This window comes from Staurois parvus, unplaced genomic scaffold (assembly GCF_062004578.1).
Source record: "Staurois parvus isolate SC_StPar_1 unplaced genomic scaffold, SC_StPar_1.0 ptg000479l, whole genome shotgun sequence".
NCBI lineage: Eukaryota > Metazoa > Chordata > Amphibia > Anura > Ranidae > Staurois > Staurois parvus.
The window spans coordinates 899,459-917,936 of NW_028318275.1; the positions used below are offsets into that span (position 1 = coordinate 899,459).

The following is an 18,478-nucleotide window of genomic DNA, read 5'->3' on the forward strand; positions in this document are numbered from 1 at the left end:
AATCCCAATAAGTGTATATTAATTGGTTTACGTAAACGTTATAGCATCTACAAATGGCGGTATATATACTGAAATTTTTTTTTTATACTACTAATGGTGGCGATCAGCGACTTATAGCGGAACTGCGGGACTGCAGCCGGCATTCTGACACTGGGTGGGAACTGACTAACTGCCACTGACATCCCCAGTGACACTAATACAGTGATCATTGCTAATAAAAAGCACTGACGCTGCACTAATAACACTGAGCAGGAAGGGGTTAACATCTGGGATGATCAAAGGGTTAACTGTGTGCTGTGTGTGTTTTACTATGTGTGCTGTTTTCCTTGGGAGACATGCTGCTTTGTATATCTGCTGTACAGAGAGATAAAAAGCAGCATGTCTGTGCAGACAGGAGGGAAACCTTTGTTGTTTACACACAGATCTCTACCCTCTCAGCCCTGCTGACGGTCACCAAGTTCCAGCCAGGAATCGCCTGTCGGGAGCTGGTGATTGACATCTCCAGCAGCCAATAGTAGCGCGGGTAGGGTGCGCGCACACCCCCTACCTGGAAATGCAAATCACATATATACGTGATTTTGCGCAGCCGTGCCGCCCTGTAGCAGTACTTCTGCTGTAGGGTGGAGGGCAACTGGTTAAAGTGTATCTAAAGACAAAGCTTTATCTTTTACTTTTGGATAGAATAATGCCTAGTACACACGATGAGAATATTAGACGAATGATTGCCCATTTTTTTTGCATGCTAGTCTCCATATTGAAAATGAAGAGATTACTCAGTTTACGAAAATTCTCGTATGACTGAATAGAATTTCGGAAGTGATATCATGTATTGTATTGTATTTGTGTCATATTTTGAGATGACTACTGTACTGATTAAATGAAAATTGTAAGATCTGGCACTGTATGAGAAAAATGTTTGTGTTTGTCCCTTTCGGTTATTATCGTATGAACTGTCGTGATCGGCTCTTGAAAGCTGTACTACTAATGATCAGATTATCCTATGATCGCACCTCGTATGAAAATTTTTATGATTTTCTGTATGTGTGTATGAGACTTAAGAAGAGGTTGAAACCTTCATCAAAATATAGTCTATGACCCTGCTGGGGAAGTGGAGATTTTCACTGGGGTGGAAAGTAATGGGAAAGTCCACATTTTAAATTTGTAACCAAACCCTGTTACTGTATCTCTTTTAAATGGGAACTAAACCTTCCAGTAGTTTACAGCCAAGGAAGCTGCCATCTTAGCTTCTGTTTGATCATTGGTTGCCATGGTGCTGCACATGTGATCAATTAGGACTCCAGCTATTTGATGGTTTGACAGTTTGGTTGAGGGCACAAGCAAATGTGACAGTTTTCATTCTTGGCATGCCTAGAATTTAACTTTCTTGGAAAACTTTGTGTGTGTATATTTAAAATCACATACATTTTTAGCCTTTAATCATCCTATCTACATTCTTTTTGCCCTCATTATAGATCTAGAAGAGAATGAACTGTCATTTGCATGTTACTTCACAGAATTAAGTGGCGGCTTACTCATTAGTGACCTTTTCTTTAAAATGTTACATATATGATATATCAACCTGTAGTGTCAGCTGTGACCATATGGAAATTACCTTTCCTATCAACTCTAAACAATTAAAAGCTGTCAGGATTGCCTCAACTTTCAGAGGTTTGGGAGAACATCAGACCAATCTCCCAAAAGTTCAGTTTCAAGATCCCGATAGATCTTTCATTCCTTCTTCACCCCAATTCCATTCCCATTAAAATATAGCAGAAATTGATCATACCACATCTTATAATGCATACTCTCCTGCTGGCAAAAAGACTGTCTCCTATCCATCCAGATGTGGCTTTATAAAGTAGAAAGCATATGGAGGATGGAAGAACTAATCCAATCACAAAAAAATACCCTCGATATCTTTCATTAAACATGGCAACTCTGGCACATGTTCATGTTTTCAGAAGAAGGAAAACACCTGTTTGCTGACGTGGAGTGAATAGGGAATAATCATCCCATCAACTGTCAATATCATGCTTTTCTGTAGATTGCAGTCACCTGCATTTTCTCTCCATGGCTTTCAATCTTCTTCACATCCTCTTCTCCTACTCTTTATATTTACCTCTTCTTCTTTCTTCCCTTTACTCTTGACCCTAGTGATGAGTCACTTTCATTTTATTTCCATGGTCCCCTATCTTGGTATAGCAGTCGTTCTCCCCTTCTTCCCTTCCTCCTTCTTTTTAACTGTGGTCAACACCAGACCCAAGATTTGCCTAAACTGGTTTCCAATTAGATAGTAACTCTTATGTTCCACTTTAATCTATTTGCTGCTTTGAAGTTATTAAAAGTTAGATCCACCAAGTTTGCCTTAGCATATACAACAGGTAAAATAAGTATTGAACACGTCACAAATTTTTCTCAGTAAATATATTTTTAAAGGTGCTATTGACATGACATTTTCACCACATGTCAGTGGTGCACTCAATCATTGTAATTTGGTTATAGCTAATAAAGGAGAGCTTGTGGGTTGACCAGGATCTAAATCTCCGACTGAGGAGAACTGCTTTGGAACTGTTGCCTTTGGTCCAACATTGCATTATGAATAAAAATATGCAGTTCCCGTTTTGACCCTGGTATGGACCTACCTGCTACATGCATCTCACCTACCTAGGAAATGTTATAAAAAAAACAATGTTGATTCACTTGGTAAATACTGCTAAAGCATACATTCCAACCCTCTGAAAACAGGAAGCTTCACCAAGTTTTGCGCTGTGGTTCTCCAAGATTGCCGAGATTCACCACATGAAAAGCCTTATGGCATAGATTAAAGCGTGAGAAGAGAAATTCAGGCACAAGTGGTTCCACAGGACTATGTTTATGTGTTCTAGGGACCATGATACATTGCTTGTTGGTGATGTATGAACACTTTACCGAGCTTTACTGATGCACCTGTGGTCCAGACAAGGTGACACTGGGACTCATTCCACCATCCGTATGCACCCTACCTCCCACCCTCTCCTTTTTTTGTTCTACTTGCTTGTCTCAATCATAAGGACAGTCCACAGTGCTCGCACATCTGTGTTCTGCTCCACTCCTGCTGATGGCTTCCTGTTCCTTTTCAGGCCTCACCTGCAGGTGGCCTAACCCCCTCAGCACCAAGCCCTGTAATCAAGGTTTGGAGGATCTTTACCACCCAAAGTCTATTGTAGTCTCTGAATTCCAGGTGCCAAATGAGGACTTACCAGTCTAGAGAATACTGTAAATTATGTATTTATTTCATGTACTTATATAGTGCTGTCAATTTATGCAGTGCTGTACATATATATTGTACATTCACCTCAGTTCCTAACCCTTAAAGGGTGTACAATCTAAGGTCCCTAACTTACATTCATACATACATACACATACTAAGGCCAAGTTAGACAGGATCCAATTACCTACCAGCATGTCTTTGGAGTGTGGGAGGAAACCCACGCAGGCACAGGGAGAACATGCAAACTCCAGGCAGGTGGTGCCTTGGTTGAGATTTGAACTGATGACCCTAGTACTGCCAGGCGGAAGTGCTAACCATTTAGCCACTGTTCTGCCCTCTCCTACTGAACTACCGTGGAGCCCCTCACCTTACATGTGGGAGAACCCCTGAGTACTAAAACTGTCTCTCCCTTAAAGGGACCACAACCCAAATAGTGTAAAAATATATCTCCTGGCCAGGACCCATCCCTGGCATCCTGTACAGTGGTAACTTCAGTTTTATTTAGTGAAATACAGCTCTTGGTGAATTAAAAAAGAAAATCATTAAGATGAACCTTTTAAAATACAACATATAGTATGCTTTAGTGAATTGACGCTATTAAAGAAGCACTGAGTATATGCTTCCTCCAGGTATACTTTAGACCTTTAATTTGCACCTACTGTATATTCTGTCCATTCAAGGCAAAGTAAAAAGGTTACTAGATAACAGGCGCCTTCTGATACTATTGCTTACCTTTTTACATTCCCTTTGCCTACCCCCAAGATTAAAAAAATGAATCTTACAAAGTGCTTAGGTCCCTCCCTCCTACCCAATACTGCATATTGAAAGAAGACAGAATTGTGTGTTTCCCCATATCTTAAAGTATGGTGGTTCGAGAGCCCCTATGTGCAAAAACAAGACAGTTGAGGAGCAAGTGAAAAGTCAGTACAAGTACTGAACAGTGACTGGCATTCATCTTGGACGAAAAAACTACAAGTTTGATTTAAAAAAGGATTGCAACTGTTCCTTATCAGGTTATGTGTTCTCTATTTTTTCTTATAGTTATGCGAATACTCTCATTAAAATGCAGGCCATGTGAGGGTAGGACCTCTGCCCCAGACAGTGTGACATTCAACAGGAACAAAACCCAGACATAGGAAGGTTTATCAAACTTGACTAAAAGATCATTTTCTCCTGCTGTTGCGCTTCAGTCTATGAAAGTTCATTAGATACAGCATAAATAAAAGTGGCTCAATGATATCCATCAATTTTGAGACTCCAAATCATTCAAATTCTTAAAAAGCTAAATGCAGAGCAGTTCCATTTTCAACCCCCTAAGTGAATACAATAAATGCTACATTCAACTGTATTTAACCATTTGATGCCCGGCCAATGGCCGTATGGCGTCCAGAAAAATGCACTAGCTTTTCGGGAGGCCGCCATTTGGCATACTCCCACACAAGCGCAGTTCACGCGCTTGCAGAGCCATCTGTCACCGGCCGTGTACCTCGAACACGGCCGATGACAGATCTGAGTATCGGCCCCGTTGCCGGTACCATGTGACCTGCTGTGACCAATCACAGCAGGTCACATGACAGTTGTATACAATGGATGGCTTCATTCATGCCATCCATTGTATACTAGTGTCTAGCTGTGAATGGTCACAGCTAATCACATGCACATGTCATGTGATTAGCTGTGGCCAAATCACATGCACATGTCATGTGATTAGCTGTGGCCAAATCACAGCTAAGCACAAAAAAAAAAAAAAACCCTGTATGAATCGATGTCATTCAGGTAAATGCTTGCTTATAGCAAAGTAATTCTTTGCTATAAGCAAATTGTGTAAAAAAAAAAAAAAAAAAATACTGATCACTTCCTCAAAGTAGTACAGTGTTACTATGGTAACATTGTACTACTTTGGACATAGTGAAATATGAAAAAAAAATCTTAAAAAAAAGAAAAAAATTTAATAAAAAATTTAAAATAATAAAACAAATAAAAAAAAAATTTAAAAGAAATATATATATATATTTTTTCACACTGTCACCAGTCAGTGTCCCTGATCACCGCCATGCCAGTTATATGATGACGCTGTACTGCACTGGTGACAGTATGTAAAAAAAAAAATAGTGAAAATAATTTTTTTTATTTTTTCATGTTCAGAACAATTATGACAAAAAAATACAACTTCAAAAAACTCGCCATGCCTCTTATGAAGTACGTTGGACTGTCTACTCTGCAAAAAGGGGTCATTTGGGGGATATCTGTACTATTCTGACATTCTTGGACCTCAAGAAATTAGATTGGCTGTCAGTACTTCAGGATTGATCAATATTCAGATCTATACCATAGTTTGTGAACTCTATAACTTTCCTACAAACTAAAAAATACATCCGAATTTGGGTTATTTTCACCAAAGACATGTAGTAGAATACATCTCGGCCTAAATTTATGAAGAACAATTATTTATTTGCAAACTTTTAACAGAAACAAAGAAAAACGTGTTTTTTTTTCAAAATTTTCGGTCTTTTTTTGTTAATTTAGCAAAAAATAAAAACCCTGGCGATGATTAAATACCACCAAAAGAAAACTCTAGTTGTGTAAAGAAAATGATAAAGTTTTAGTTTGGGTACAGTGTTGTATGACTGCGCAATTGTCATTCAAAGTGTGAGAGCGCTGAAACCTGAAAAATGGCCTGGGCAGGAAGGGGGTAAAAGTACCCGGTATTGAATTGGTTAAAATGATTCTTGCATGGTTAATAGTATTATATACTCTGTATAATTATATATTTTAGTGCTATATAATCACAGGAAGGAAGTGGGAAAAAAAAAGGTTTTCTCATTTCTGATTTAAATCTATTTATCAATTTTATAGCAATTTATATTTATCAAATTATTATTAAAATATATTTTCTTTATTGCAGAAAACACAAAATGATAATTACGTATTGCAATTATTTGGGAAACAGCTAAATACAAAGATAAAATACATACTATATAGGAATTGTTTTACTTGCCAAAGGATTCTTACAAAGCTGTTTTACAGCACAGCCAGGCAACTGACCCAACTTTCTAAGTTACAGTTACAGAATGTTGAAGAGATACAGTGGGGTTACTCTATCCACTTCCAGCCTGCGGACTGGGCATTGAGGATTCATGCACATGGGTTTGTAATAGGCATTTTATATGCCTAACATCATTTCCAGACACTTTTCTGTGCCTGGGGAGGGGCATGTACCATTCACAGCCTGCTATACAAGTGAATGGCTGTATGCGGGAGCGCTGTTTACTCTTGTAAATGCCGATGCATTGGCGTTTACCCATACATGCTCGGTCAAAGTATTTTTCAAATGCATCAAATGTACATTCTGAAATATACGTCGGAAATGTATGCACGGGTAAATTCTAATATAAAGGAGCATTGGCCTTTAGAAGAGAATAACTGCATACAGTTATATACTTGCTCCCTGGGTGTGGGTAAACTCTGGGAAATTATGCTAGGCATATAAAATGCCTGTTAAAGCCCCATGTGTATGAACCTTTAAAGAGCAGCAGCAGACTAATATTGTTACCCCTCTGTGCACTGTGTTCTGTCCTCCTATCATGTCCATGAGAGCCTCGGATCTCCAAGGATTCTCACTCATGATTGGCTGAGGCAGCAGTGGGAACCATTGGCTCCCGCTGCTGTCAATTACAGTCAGTGAGCTAATCAGGAGAGGGAGGGGCAGGGCAGAGCTGCAGCTCTGTGTGATTGGACATGCAGAGTCGCAGCTCGGGAGCACGCCTGCTTGGGTGCCCCAATATCAGGCTGTTTGCTATGGGGGCACCCGACAGGAGGGAGGGGCCAGGATGCGTCGGCGGGGGACTCAAGAGTATCCGGGCTGCTCTGTGCAAAACCACTGCACAGAGCAGGTAAGTATAGACATGTTTGTTATTTTTAAGAAAAAAAAATAAGACTTTATTATCACTTTTATAAATACATGGCTGCAATCATTTCTGCCTGCATTCTGGGCATTCATCCCTGGGTGCACACTGCGCTAAACGTTAGAACAACTTGGGCTGTCCAGCTGCAGCAGCATTCAGCCTCTCATTTTACAGGCTGCTGATAGCAGTGCTGGACAGTGCACCAGTACCTTCTGCCCGCAGCAAATGCCAGGATCTCATTTACTGGGGCTAAACACCTAGCGTGCATAAGTTAGTAAGCTCAGCAATGCCTTTTCAAAAGGGAAACCATTTTTGGAAGACTTTGGTGTGAAGCTTTCTAAGCTTTCTGCTCTATGCTGCCTGTATGGCCTTCAGTTATGGCTATATCAATCATAGTGAGTAATATACAAGCTGTCTGCCATGTGCTATGGAGGATCCAATTAGTAGCAGTGATATGTGCTATGCTTGTAGAGCTGCCAATGGCTGGAGGTAGCATTGCTTACCACTAAGTCTTCTTGCTATGCAGTTGGCTAATAAGAAAAACATTTGTAGTTCCATGTAATTGCTCTTTATTATTCAAAATGGCTCAGTACGTTTCCGCCACTCCTGAGGTTCACATTCTACAGCAATGTTTCTCAACCTTTTTTCAGTCAAGCACCCTTAAAAATTATGGACAGTCCCAAGGCACCCTTTAAAATTATGGACAGTCCCAAGGCACCCTGTAAAATTATGGACAGTCCCGAGGCACCCCATTCTAAAATGTGAAAAACTATTCTAATAGTTTTATATAACGCACCACACATGTAGTACACCCAACGCTAGAGGTGATTTATTCTTCCAAAGCATATACACTTTTCCACACTGGTACTGTCTAGTATTCCAGTGTTTCTTTTCTCCCTCAGTTTTTCTCCATCACTAAACTAATGCTAAGCACTGATGGAAATGGGCAGGGGAGGGTCAAACTAGGTTGCTGTGCAGGCAGCTGACATCCTCCTTATCAACTGATGATGTCATTGGTTGCCAGGATGCTGGCGGCTAGAAGGTTGTAATGGCGCACAATAAAAACCTGTGACTTTGTGTATCTAAAAGGCAGGCTTGTTCCACCCCTTGGCTTGTATACAAGTTTTGGGCAATTTTTAAACATTTTACCAAGGCACCACTGAAGAAACCTCAAGGCACCCCAGGGTGCCTGGGCACCCTGGTTGAGAAAGGCTGTTCTACAGTATAAAAGTCAACACAGCAAAGAGTTAAACAAGTGTTACCCATGGAAACTATTTCAGACCTAGTAAATTCTAATGACCTCATTTATCATGGCTGCTGAAGGAACAAGAATCATGAGCGCTCCATTTGTTGTCATTTCCTAGAAGTCCAAAGGTTAATACCAATATTGGAACACAATATTGGTGAAGACATGTTGGCCATCGCTGGGGATTAGGCAAAGAAATGTTGTCTCTGTCATGCGATCAGTTAATATCCAAATACATGAGCAATCATTGACAAGCCAGGACATCTCTCGTTCCCAGCTCTTCCTTACACGCCGCTTCTTTGATTGCATTTTAATTGTGACGCTTGCCATTTTAATATGCTGGAGACTTGTACTTCCTCCATTCAAAATGGCACAGATGTAATGAAGGGCACAGGTCACCGACAAGGCAATGAATCAAATATAAAGAGAAAATGACATAGTAAAACCTAATTTAACAAAGTGTAATAGATGAGGAGATGAGGAAAGTGTATGCATGTGGCTGTGTGTGTATAGTATTAATTTGTGAGTGTATATACTATGTTTTATATATACTGTATATACCTTATATATAATTTTTATTTAATGAAAAATGCAACATATTGTGTACAATGGATTTCCAGTCCTGATTTATAAAAGTGAGTTTTAGTTTAGCCTTTAATGAACCTTAAAGCGGAACTCAACTGTATCTGTGCACCACATACTGAAAATGCTATTTAACTTATTTTTAATATTCAAAGCAATAGTTAAGAAATAACTTTGATTAACACCCCCTAGCATTTCCAGCCATTGCCATCTTTAGTAAGGCCAGATGATTCATGTAGCATTTACTTCCTGGAATCCATCTGTCCTTGGCTTAAAGCAGAACTCCAGTTACATTTTTTATTTTCCCATGCAGAGAGGCTGTGCCCGCACTGCATGGGTAACTGCTCATTTTGTCTAGGGGCCCAGGGAAAAGCTATACCTGACCCCGTCCTCTGATCCTTTGGAAAATCCAGGCTTCCTGACATCAAGCAATGGACTGTTCCTGGCCTCCTCACATCCGGACCTGGTCTATTAGTATGATGACGTCAGGAACAGTCCATTCACAAGACCCCTAACATGTGGGGGGGCAGGAGTGGCAGGGACTGGTTTTGTACTCGGAGGAGCGTTGAATTTGGTAAGTATATCTCAGCTTTTAAGATCCCCTAGTCCAGGGTTCCTCCAGAGGTTTTAGGGGTTCCTTGAGCAATGAGAAATTTCTAACTCTCAGATATATTTCTACTGATACCAGTGATCTTTTTAGCTATCTGTAAGGGGGTAACTCTTCCCAATGACACGTGTTGGGAGCATTCTTTCCACTGACCATCACACTATTGTATCATGAGTTTTAGACATAGTATTTTTTTTGCAGAGTTTCCCTGAGACCAGAAAGTTATTTCAGGGGTTCTTCTGTATTGAAAAGGTTGAGAAAGGCTGCCCTAGACAAAAGCGACATTTAACTCATGCAGTGGGGCTTTGGCCGAAAATAAAGTTTTTGTCTTGATTTCTTCATTAAGCATGCAGACAGGAGAGTGTCTTTAGCAAAGAAAGGCTCTCATTCCTTCTACCAGATGAAAGAAAAAAATGCAGTTAAAACTGCTGGGATGTATGACATCATTTTGGCCTAAGCCAGAAACCAAGCAACTGATGAAATGTAAAAAAGAAAGTTTAAAACAAGTACATGTAAATTTAATATACGTTCCTATCTATTTACTAAGGCTAGCAGCATTGGAATTGAAAAAGGGGTACAGCTGATTGAGAGTTTACTTCCCCTTTAACATTGCCTATAGCCCAGGTTTACTGGCATCAGTTCTGACTCCAGAACACCCTAAAATTTTGGTTCAAGTATTAGCCTTCTGAAAGTAGAGTTCTGCTTAGGACTCAACAAGCTCCTGCTGGTCACCATGTGACAAGATTCAGGTTTGGCAACTGGCCATTCAGTCATCATTTGCTGCATTATGGGGAGCAAGGATAAATATCCCATACCTGGAAGAATTGGTTATCTCCCTGGACATTGGTAGCGGTTGGCAACTGGTTCACCATTATCCCTAGGCTTACTATTAACCCATATTCATCCTTACAGAACATTAAATGATATGTACCAACTTTACTGCATATAGTATGCTGACCTTGATTCATTTTGGGCCTTCTCTGGCACACTGCAAGTTATGTAACTATTAATGTAGATGTCTCTAGGTGCCTGCTGGTAAGGTATTGTGTCTAATTAAACTTTACTGCAAAGTCGATCTTACTTTAAAAAGATTTGTCTGTTGCCAATCATATTTTTTATATCCCGTAAAGCAGGGGTATCCAGTTCCTGGGCCACATTGGAAGAGGAATTGTCTTAGGCCACACCTAAAATACACTAACAATAAGGATAGCTGGCGAGCAGAAAACCTCAGGCAGATCACAATTTCACTTATATAAACAAAGTACCTGTCTGGGTAATAAAACTTCATTTTTGTAATTTTTTTTTATTATAAATGTAAAAGAGGGCAATATAACTAGTGTAAATTTGATTTTGATAAATTATCACATCAATATCTGGTTCAATGGATTTAGTATCAATTTTCAATGAATTCTCAAGGTGCTCATCAGATACTTGCTTCTAATTTTGCCCTTCAGGTGCTTCATCCTTGAAAATAGTTGCTCACAAATATAGGTGCTGCTGAAAACTGATGACCTGAATAAGGCATAATTGTGAAGAATGGGATATTTTTCTTTGGGAAGATAAAAAGACAGGAAAAAGACACTATTTTTTTTTCATCTGCATGTGTTCGCTAAATATAAACACATTTTTACAAAAAATTCCCCCAAAAATCAACCTTTTTAAGTAAGTTTAGGATTCTGTGTTGGGCTGCACGTTTGGATACCCATGCTCTAAAGGTTGGTGTTTAAAGCCATAAATGTGATTTTTGTATATGAGAAAAACAGACTAGTTGATCCATACCAAGATCCATTATGCTAAAGCATATTTAAGAGGGGCCATGACTTGTTTTTAAATATCTTTAAAAATGTTGTCAACCATTGATATTAACAACTCTTTCTGTTCTCTCTTCAGTTCTTCTGGGTGCTGCTTGTCATCTTCATCATAGAGCTCCTACTGATTGCCATTGAACTTGTTTGTGAAACTCAGGTAAGTAACATCTGTAGAATCCTCAACATGATGCAGGGCTGCATGTGTTTTGTAAGAAAAATAATCACTTTTGCTTTCTTTAATTTCCATTGTGTGGTAAATATATTATTTAAAAAAAAATGTAAAGAGGAGATGCTGTAGAGAAAACATGTGTTATTTGTTCCATATGCAGAATATATGCAATATGTTTTAAACATTTTCTATACTTTTAAAAAATATACTTTAAGCCAAAAGTTTGATTTATTCATTTGGTCATCATTCTAGTGAGCTTAACACTCTGTGCCTGGAATAATATTTTCTATACAAGAATCATTAATGAAAACCGAATGAGTTTCTTTTTTTCCTCATTTCTCTCTCTGGTGGCACACATTGCCCAGTGTTTGTGCGTTGTGTAATGTTTGAGTCACTGCTTTCCTATTTTTAATGCAGTCTTGAGGAGTGGATTGCTCTTTTGTTGATAGCGAGTATGAATCATAAATTCATCTTTTGCAGCATCATTTGTCTCATAAATGGCAAGCAGAGCGCTAGGAGATTCTTAGACTTCAGCTTGAAAAGAGGCAATTTCATGCTGCATTTCTGAATATCAGTGTATGAAAGGATTTGACATCATGTATACGTCAGAAAATAATTTAGTTAAAATTTGGAGAAAGAGTAATCATTATGGTAATAAAAAATATTGAACTGAGTACTATTTGTTTTGGGTCTTCATATCTATCAAACAAAAGTGTCATTGTAAAATCAATTGTTAGAAGTACTGTGTTCTAGTTTTGTGAATAGTAGGAGGGTGCAGGGATAGGATAAGCCACAATGTAGCTTTCTATTTTTGGTATTATTGGCAACACCATTTTGTGGAGTTAAGATACCTTGTTCTAACCCACATTTCCAGCTGGAAATACAGTTTTTGTCCTTCTGCTTGTATCATTCAAATGTGTCTATGTATTTTAAAGGGTGTGACTCTTCGTCCGTGATTACCTCTGTTCCAAGAATGAAGAAAACTAATATAGACTATCATCAACAAATTTTATAGACCCATCAGCCTTTTTTTGCTCCTAGTGATGCCTCTCCTACTCCCAGGCTGAGTCTGTCTCTGTGGGGCATTGCTAATTCCAGGCACTTGGGGCATGTGTCCCACATATTTTGCGAAGTCCTGTCCTGACGGCGCAACATCCCATTATTGTTTTAGCACTATCACCTCCATATTTCATTGGACTTGCATCTGAGGGCAGTAGTGGACATTTGCTCCACCCTCGGCATCATCCCTTCAGTGGGAAGAATAGTCCATGAGTCCTGAAAATGGAAACATCTAATTAAATACTTCTGGGCCCTGCACTATACTGTACAGTGAAGGAAATAAGCATTTGATCCCCTGCTGATTTTGAATGTTTGCCCACTCACAAAGAAATGATCAGTCTAAAAATTGAATGGTAGGTGTATTGTAACACTGAGAGACAGAATAGCAACAAAAATTCAAAAGAAATGCATGTCTAACAAATTATGCACTGATTTGCATGTTCATGAGGGAAATAAGTATTTTATCCCCTATAGTTCAGCAGGATTTCTGGCTACCAGGTGGCTTGCATACAGGTAACAAGCTGAGTTTAGAAGCAGTCTCTTAAAGGGAGTGCTGCTAATCTCATTTTGTTAGCTATATAAAAAAACACAGGAGCAATCAAACAATCATATTCCAAACTCTCCACCATGCCAAAGAGCTGTCCAAGGATGTCAGGGACAAGATTGTAGACCTACACAAGGCTGGACTGGGCTACCAAACTATCGCCAAGCAGCTTGGTGAGAAGGTGACAACAGTTGGTGCAATCATTTGCAAATGAAAGAAACACAAAACAACTGTCAGTCTCCCTAGGTCTGGTGCACCATGCAAGATCTCACCTCGTGGAGTGTCAATGATAATGAGAACAGTGAGGAATCATCCCAGAACTACATATGAGGATCTTGTCAATGATCTCCAGGCAGCTGGGACCACGGTCACCAAGAAAACAATTGGTAACACACTACGCCAACAAGGATTGAAATCCTGCAGTGCCCGTAAGGTCCCTCTGCTCAAGATAGCACATGTCCAGGCCCGTCTGAAGTTTCCCACTGAACATCTGAATGATGCAGAGGACGACTGGTTGAAAGTGTTGTGGTCAGATGAGACCAAAATTGAGCTCCTTGACATCAACTCGTCATGTTTGGATGTGAAGGAATGCTGCCTATGGCCCCAAGAACACCATCCCAACTGTCAAACGTGGTGGAAACATTCTGCTTTGGGTTTTTTTTCTGCTAAGGGGACAGGACAACTGCACCGCATCAAAGGGACGATGTACCATCAAATCTTGGGTGAGAACCTTCTTCCCTCAGCCAGGGCATTGAAAATGGGTCATGGATGGATGTTCCAGTATGACAATGACCCAAAACACATGGCCAAGGCAACAAAGGAGTGGCTCGAGAAGAAGCACATTAAGGTCCTGGAGTGGCCTAGCCAGTTTCCAGACCTTAATCTGATTGAAAATCTGTGGACGGAGCTTAAAGTTTGAGTTGCCAAATGTCAGCCACCAAACCTTAATGACTTGGAGAAGATCTGCCAAGAGGAGTGGGCCAAAATCCTTCCTGAGATGTGTGCAAACCTGGTGGCCAACTACAGGAAACATCTGACCTCTGTGATTGCCAACAAGGGATTTGCCACCAAGTACTAAGTCATGTTTTGTGAAGGGGATCAAATACCGTATTTTTTGCTCCATAAAATGCACCTGACCATAAGACGCACCTAGGTTTTAGAGGAGAAAAACAAGAAAAAAAATATTCTGAACAAATGGATTGCAGACATAGTACAGGAGATGACCAGAGACTGCGGACACAGTACAGGAGATGACCAGAGACTGCGGACACAGTACAGGAGATGACCAGAGACTGCGGGCACAGTACAGGAGATGACCAGAGACTGCGGGCACAGTACAAGCGATGACCAGAGACTGCGGGCACAGTACAGGAGATGACCAGAGACTGCGGGCACAGTACAGGAGATGACCAGAGACTGCGGACACCTTACAGGAGATGACCAGAGACGGCAGTCATGGTACAGGAGATGACCAGAGACTGCGGACGTAGTACAGGAGATGACCAGAGACTGCGGACACAGTACAGGGGATGACCAAAGACTGCAGACACGGTACAGGAGATGACCAGAGACTGCGGACACAGTACAGGGGATGACCAGAGACTGCAGACACAGTACAGATGACTAGAGACTGCAGACAGTACAGGAGAAGACAAGAGACTGCAGACACTACAGGAGATGACCAGAGACTGCGGACACAGTACAGATGACCAGAGACTGCAGACAGTACAGGAGAAGACCAGAGACTGCGGACAGTACAGGGGATGACCAAGAGACTACCGACAATACAGGAGATGACCAAAGACTGTGAACCTTAGGGGAGGGTGGGGGAGCGGGTACCTGAATTTGACAGGTACCCACTCCCACTTCCATGGAGTCGTCCTCCCTTTAGTGTGGGCACCTGGCTGTGACAGCCGGGTGCCCACTGCGAATGCGCGAGAAGCGCTGCGCTTTTGTGAATGGCCCGGCGTCTTCTGGGACACATGACAGGTCGCGAGCATGCGCAGTGGGCACCCGGCTGTCACAGCCAGATTCCCACACTTAAGATGCTGGCGCGGGAAGACTGTACAGCGCCGGACCGAGGATCAGGTAAGGTCCTGCTGCAGAGAAGAGCTGAGCGGCCGGCCCGGTATTCTGACATGGTGTCTGCGGCGGAAATACCGGACCGGCCACTCCATATTCGCTCCATAAGATGCACTGACATTTTCCCCCCTTTTTTGGGGGGGAAAAAGTGCGTCTTATGGAGCGAAAAATACAGTAATTATTCCCCTCATGAACATGCAAATCAGTGCATCATTTGTTAGACATGCATTTCTTTTGAATTTCTTGTTGCTATTCTGTCTCTCAGTGTTACAATACACCTACCATTAGATTTTAGACTGATCATTTCTTTGTGAGTGGACAAACATTCAAAATCAGCAGGGGATCAAATACTTATTTCCTTCACTGTATATGCTATATCGCACATTACAGACTCCTGACCAAAATGTTAGTTTTCTCAACTGTTGTTGATGGCTAAGTAGTCCCTAACTATTTTAATGAGAACGCTCTTTAAGTTAAGGGCAAATAAAGTGTTAGCTCTTTATTTTGTGTGCAGAATGCAAATATTTCATTTAAAAGGGTGCTGAGATTTATTTGTATCTGTCAGCCTGGGTTCACACTGATGCAGTGCGGGATTCTCAGCGTTTTCTGTGCGAATTCCGCACCACATCAGAATCACATCCCGTTCATGTTCACCGTATGTTAAGTTAACAACACCCCGAAATCGGTCCACAAAACGCGGCGCGATGTGCAGAATCGAATCGCATAGGAATGAATACCCGATTTTAGTGCGGACTAAAACAAGGGTCCTGCACCTTTTTGGTGCGGGTTCGGTTCGATTAGAGCCATACAAAATATATAGCTCCAATCGCACCTCACACAATTCGCAAGTGATCTGCACAGGAATGCGGTGCGGTTCCTGTACGAATCACATGCGATGTACCGAACCGCATATATGTGAACCCGGGCTGACGTATGGTACCAAAGTTAATTTTCTGGGCACAAGGACTGTGTCATATACATGATGTATATACTGCAAGCAGACTCAGGTTCTTATTAACCATGCTCTTTTAAGCCCCTTTCACTGTCAGCACAATGTGACCACACCCCAGGTCCCTCAGAATTCTAGCAATGCCCGTGGTTGCTTTAATTTTTTTTTTCCAGCTTTTGTGCTTACAATATAACACTTTTCTGAAGTTGACTCAGATCAGCTTCTAATGCCATAGTGTCCCAATACCATTGCCTACCTTCGGAACTGTGCACACACTGGGCATCAATGTTTCAAAATACGCAGACTCATATTTCTCTATATTTTTACTAATACAACACGAATATAAAATATGCAATGCATGTCTACTTTATGAAATCCATTGACTTCCTGCAGGAGTAGCTATAGCTTCTATAGATTTTAATGTTTCTGTTTTTACATTTTGCTGTCGGCAACCCATGAATATTGATGCAAAGTCTTTGGTTTGGGCCCCCTGCATGGTTTTGTCTTTGCCCTTTGAGCCGATTGTCATTTGGCTTCACACAGTGTGGCATACTGAAAATATTTGTATTTCCAACTGCTGTGACTTGACAAAAAAGAGTTCATCAAATGGTTGTCTGGAAAATCTAATTCCTGTCAAATAAATGAATAAAAAAAAAAGAGTGCCACACTACATATTTGTGCAAACAATTTACTTACCTACACAAAAGGGCACTATATATTTTTTCTAGAAATTACTACTTTAAAATGGTACCAACATTTTACACAAAATTATTTTTAGAGCTCCCTCAACCCCAACACTCTAATGCAACCTTTCTCAACCTTTTTACTTCAGGGGAACCCTTGGAATAATTTTCAGGTCTAGGGGAGCTCCTGAAAAAGTGGGGGAATGTCACCTATATTGTTGGCCAGTGGTCAGAATGCAGACAGCTAAAAAGATCATTGGTACCATAACACTGGCTCCTCCAAGCAGAATTGACACCAGTAATATGTAGAAAGCATCAGGTGAGCCGTGATCCAGCCACAGCTCAAGGAATCCCTAGAAATCTCCGGAGGATCCCTAGAGTTCCACATAACCCTGGTTTAGAATGGCTGTTCTAATAATCCAGACATCAGATTAGACAAATATGTGCACCAACTTCTACTAGTCCAGCACTCTGCCTGTATTTTTATTAGCTACTGCTGAACTCAGTATTGTGCCTGCTAACCTGTATAGCACAGGCGTCAAGCACAAGGCCCATGGGCCGAATCTGGCCCACCAGGCCTTTTCATGTAACCCTTGCACCTCCTGCAGTTTCGGCACGCCCCTCATCTCTGCCCCCACCTTGTTTCAGCAATTGCCAGCAGAGGAGGAGGACAGAACTCATCTGCCAGATCTTGTGCTTCTCTGTGTAGCCACAGCACCCCCTTGTCTCTGCCTCCCCTGGTCTCAGCATTCAGTATACTATGGCACCTCTCCTCTGGTCCTCCTCAGGACCCTGCATTTTTCTTCCCAGTTCTTCCCCCAGCTTCTTTTCAGCAGCAGCAGCACAAGTTAGAGGTGCACTGTGATGTAAGATAGGGTGGGGAACTCTTGACATCTGATATAAGGGGGGGGTGCTCTGGATATCTGCTTATAATTAATATGGGAATAATGCATTTCTATACCAGCTAAAAGGAGGGTTGCAAAAAGCTGGCATCATCCACAAGAAACATTATTGGAGAATGCTCAGATAATACACCTTGGCAGAACCATGTTCTGTCTGAGCGGTCTCCAATAAAGTTTCTTGTGGATGATACCAGCAGTGTGCGACCCTCCTTTTAAGACTTGCGTCATATGCTACAAGAATGTGAATGGGCACCATGCCAGTCTGCACCTGCCCTTCACAGCTTGAGGCTTAATTATTATTAAAACACATCATTATTGATTGTAGTGGTAATTATTTAATATGATAATCTGTAGATACATTTAAATAGTCTTACAGACACAACTGACCCTTTGAGGACAACTATAATGCTGATGTGGCCGGAGATGAAATTGAGTTTGACACCCCTACTGTATGCATTCTCTGAGCTGCCTGTAAATTGGCCTTGAGCAATGTATGGACAACCAGGGGCGGACTTAACAACTCATGGGGCCCCCGGGCAATAAGGGATCATGGGGCCCCTGTGTCCTTGCCCACACCCAAAAAAGCCTATGAAAAAGCCAATGAAAGGTACCAGGGGCATCTCATGGAGCCCCCTACTGACCCCGGGCCCTCGGGCAGTGCCCGAGTGCTCAAATGGTCAGTCCGCCCCTGT

General features: G+C 41.2%; 1 protein-coding gene across 1 annotated transcript in view; it reads left to right on the top strand.

Annotated features, from left to right (window-relative positions):
- Positions 1-18,478, top strand: part of LOC149452321 (tetraspanin-15-like) — a 216,357-nt gene that overhangs the window by 123,240 nt on the left and 74,639 nt on the right. Inside the window, exon 3 of the mRNA XM_089689499.1 lies at positions 11,481-11,555. Within this exon, the coding sequence (XP_089545625.1) occupies positions 11,481-11,555 (75 nt within the window). The remainder of the gene's footprint in view (positions 1-11,480; positions 11,556-18,478) is intronic.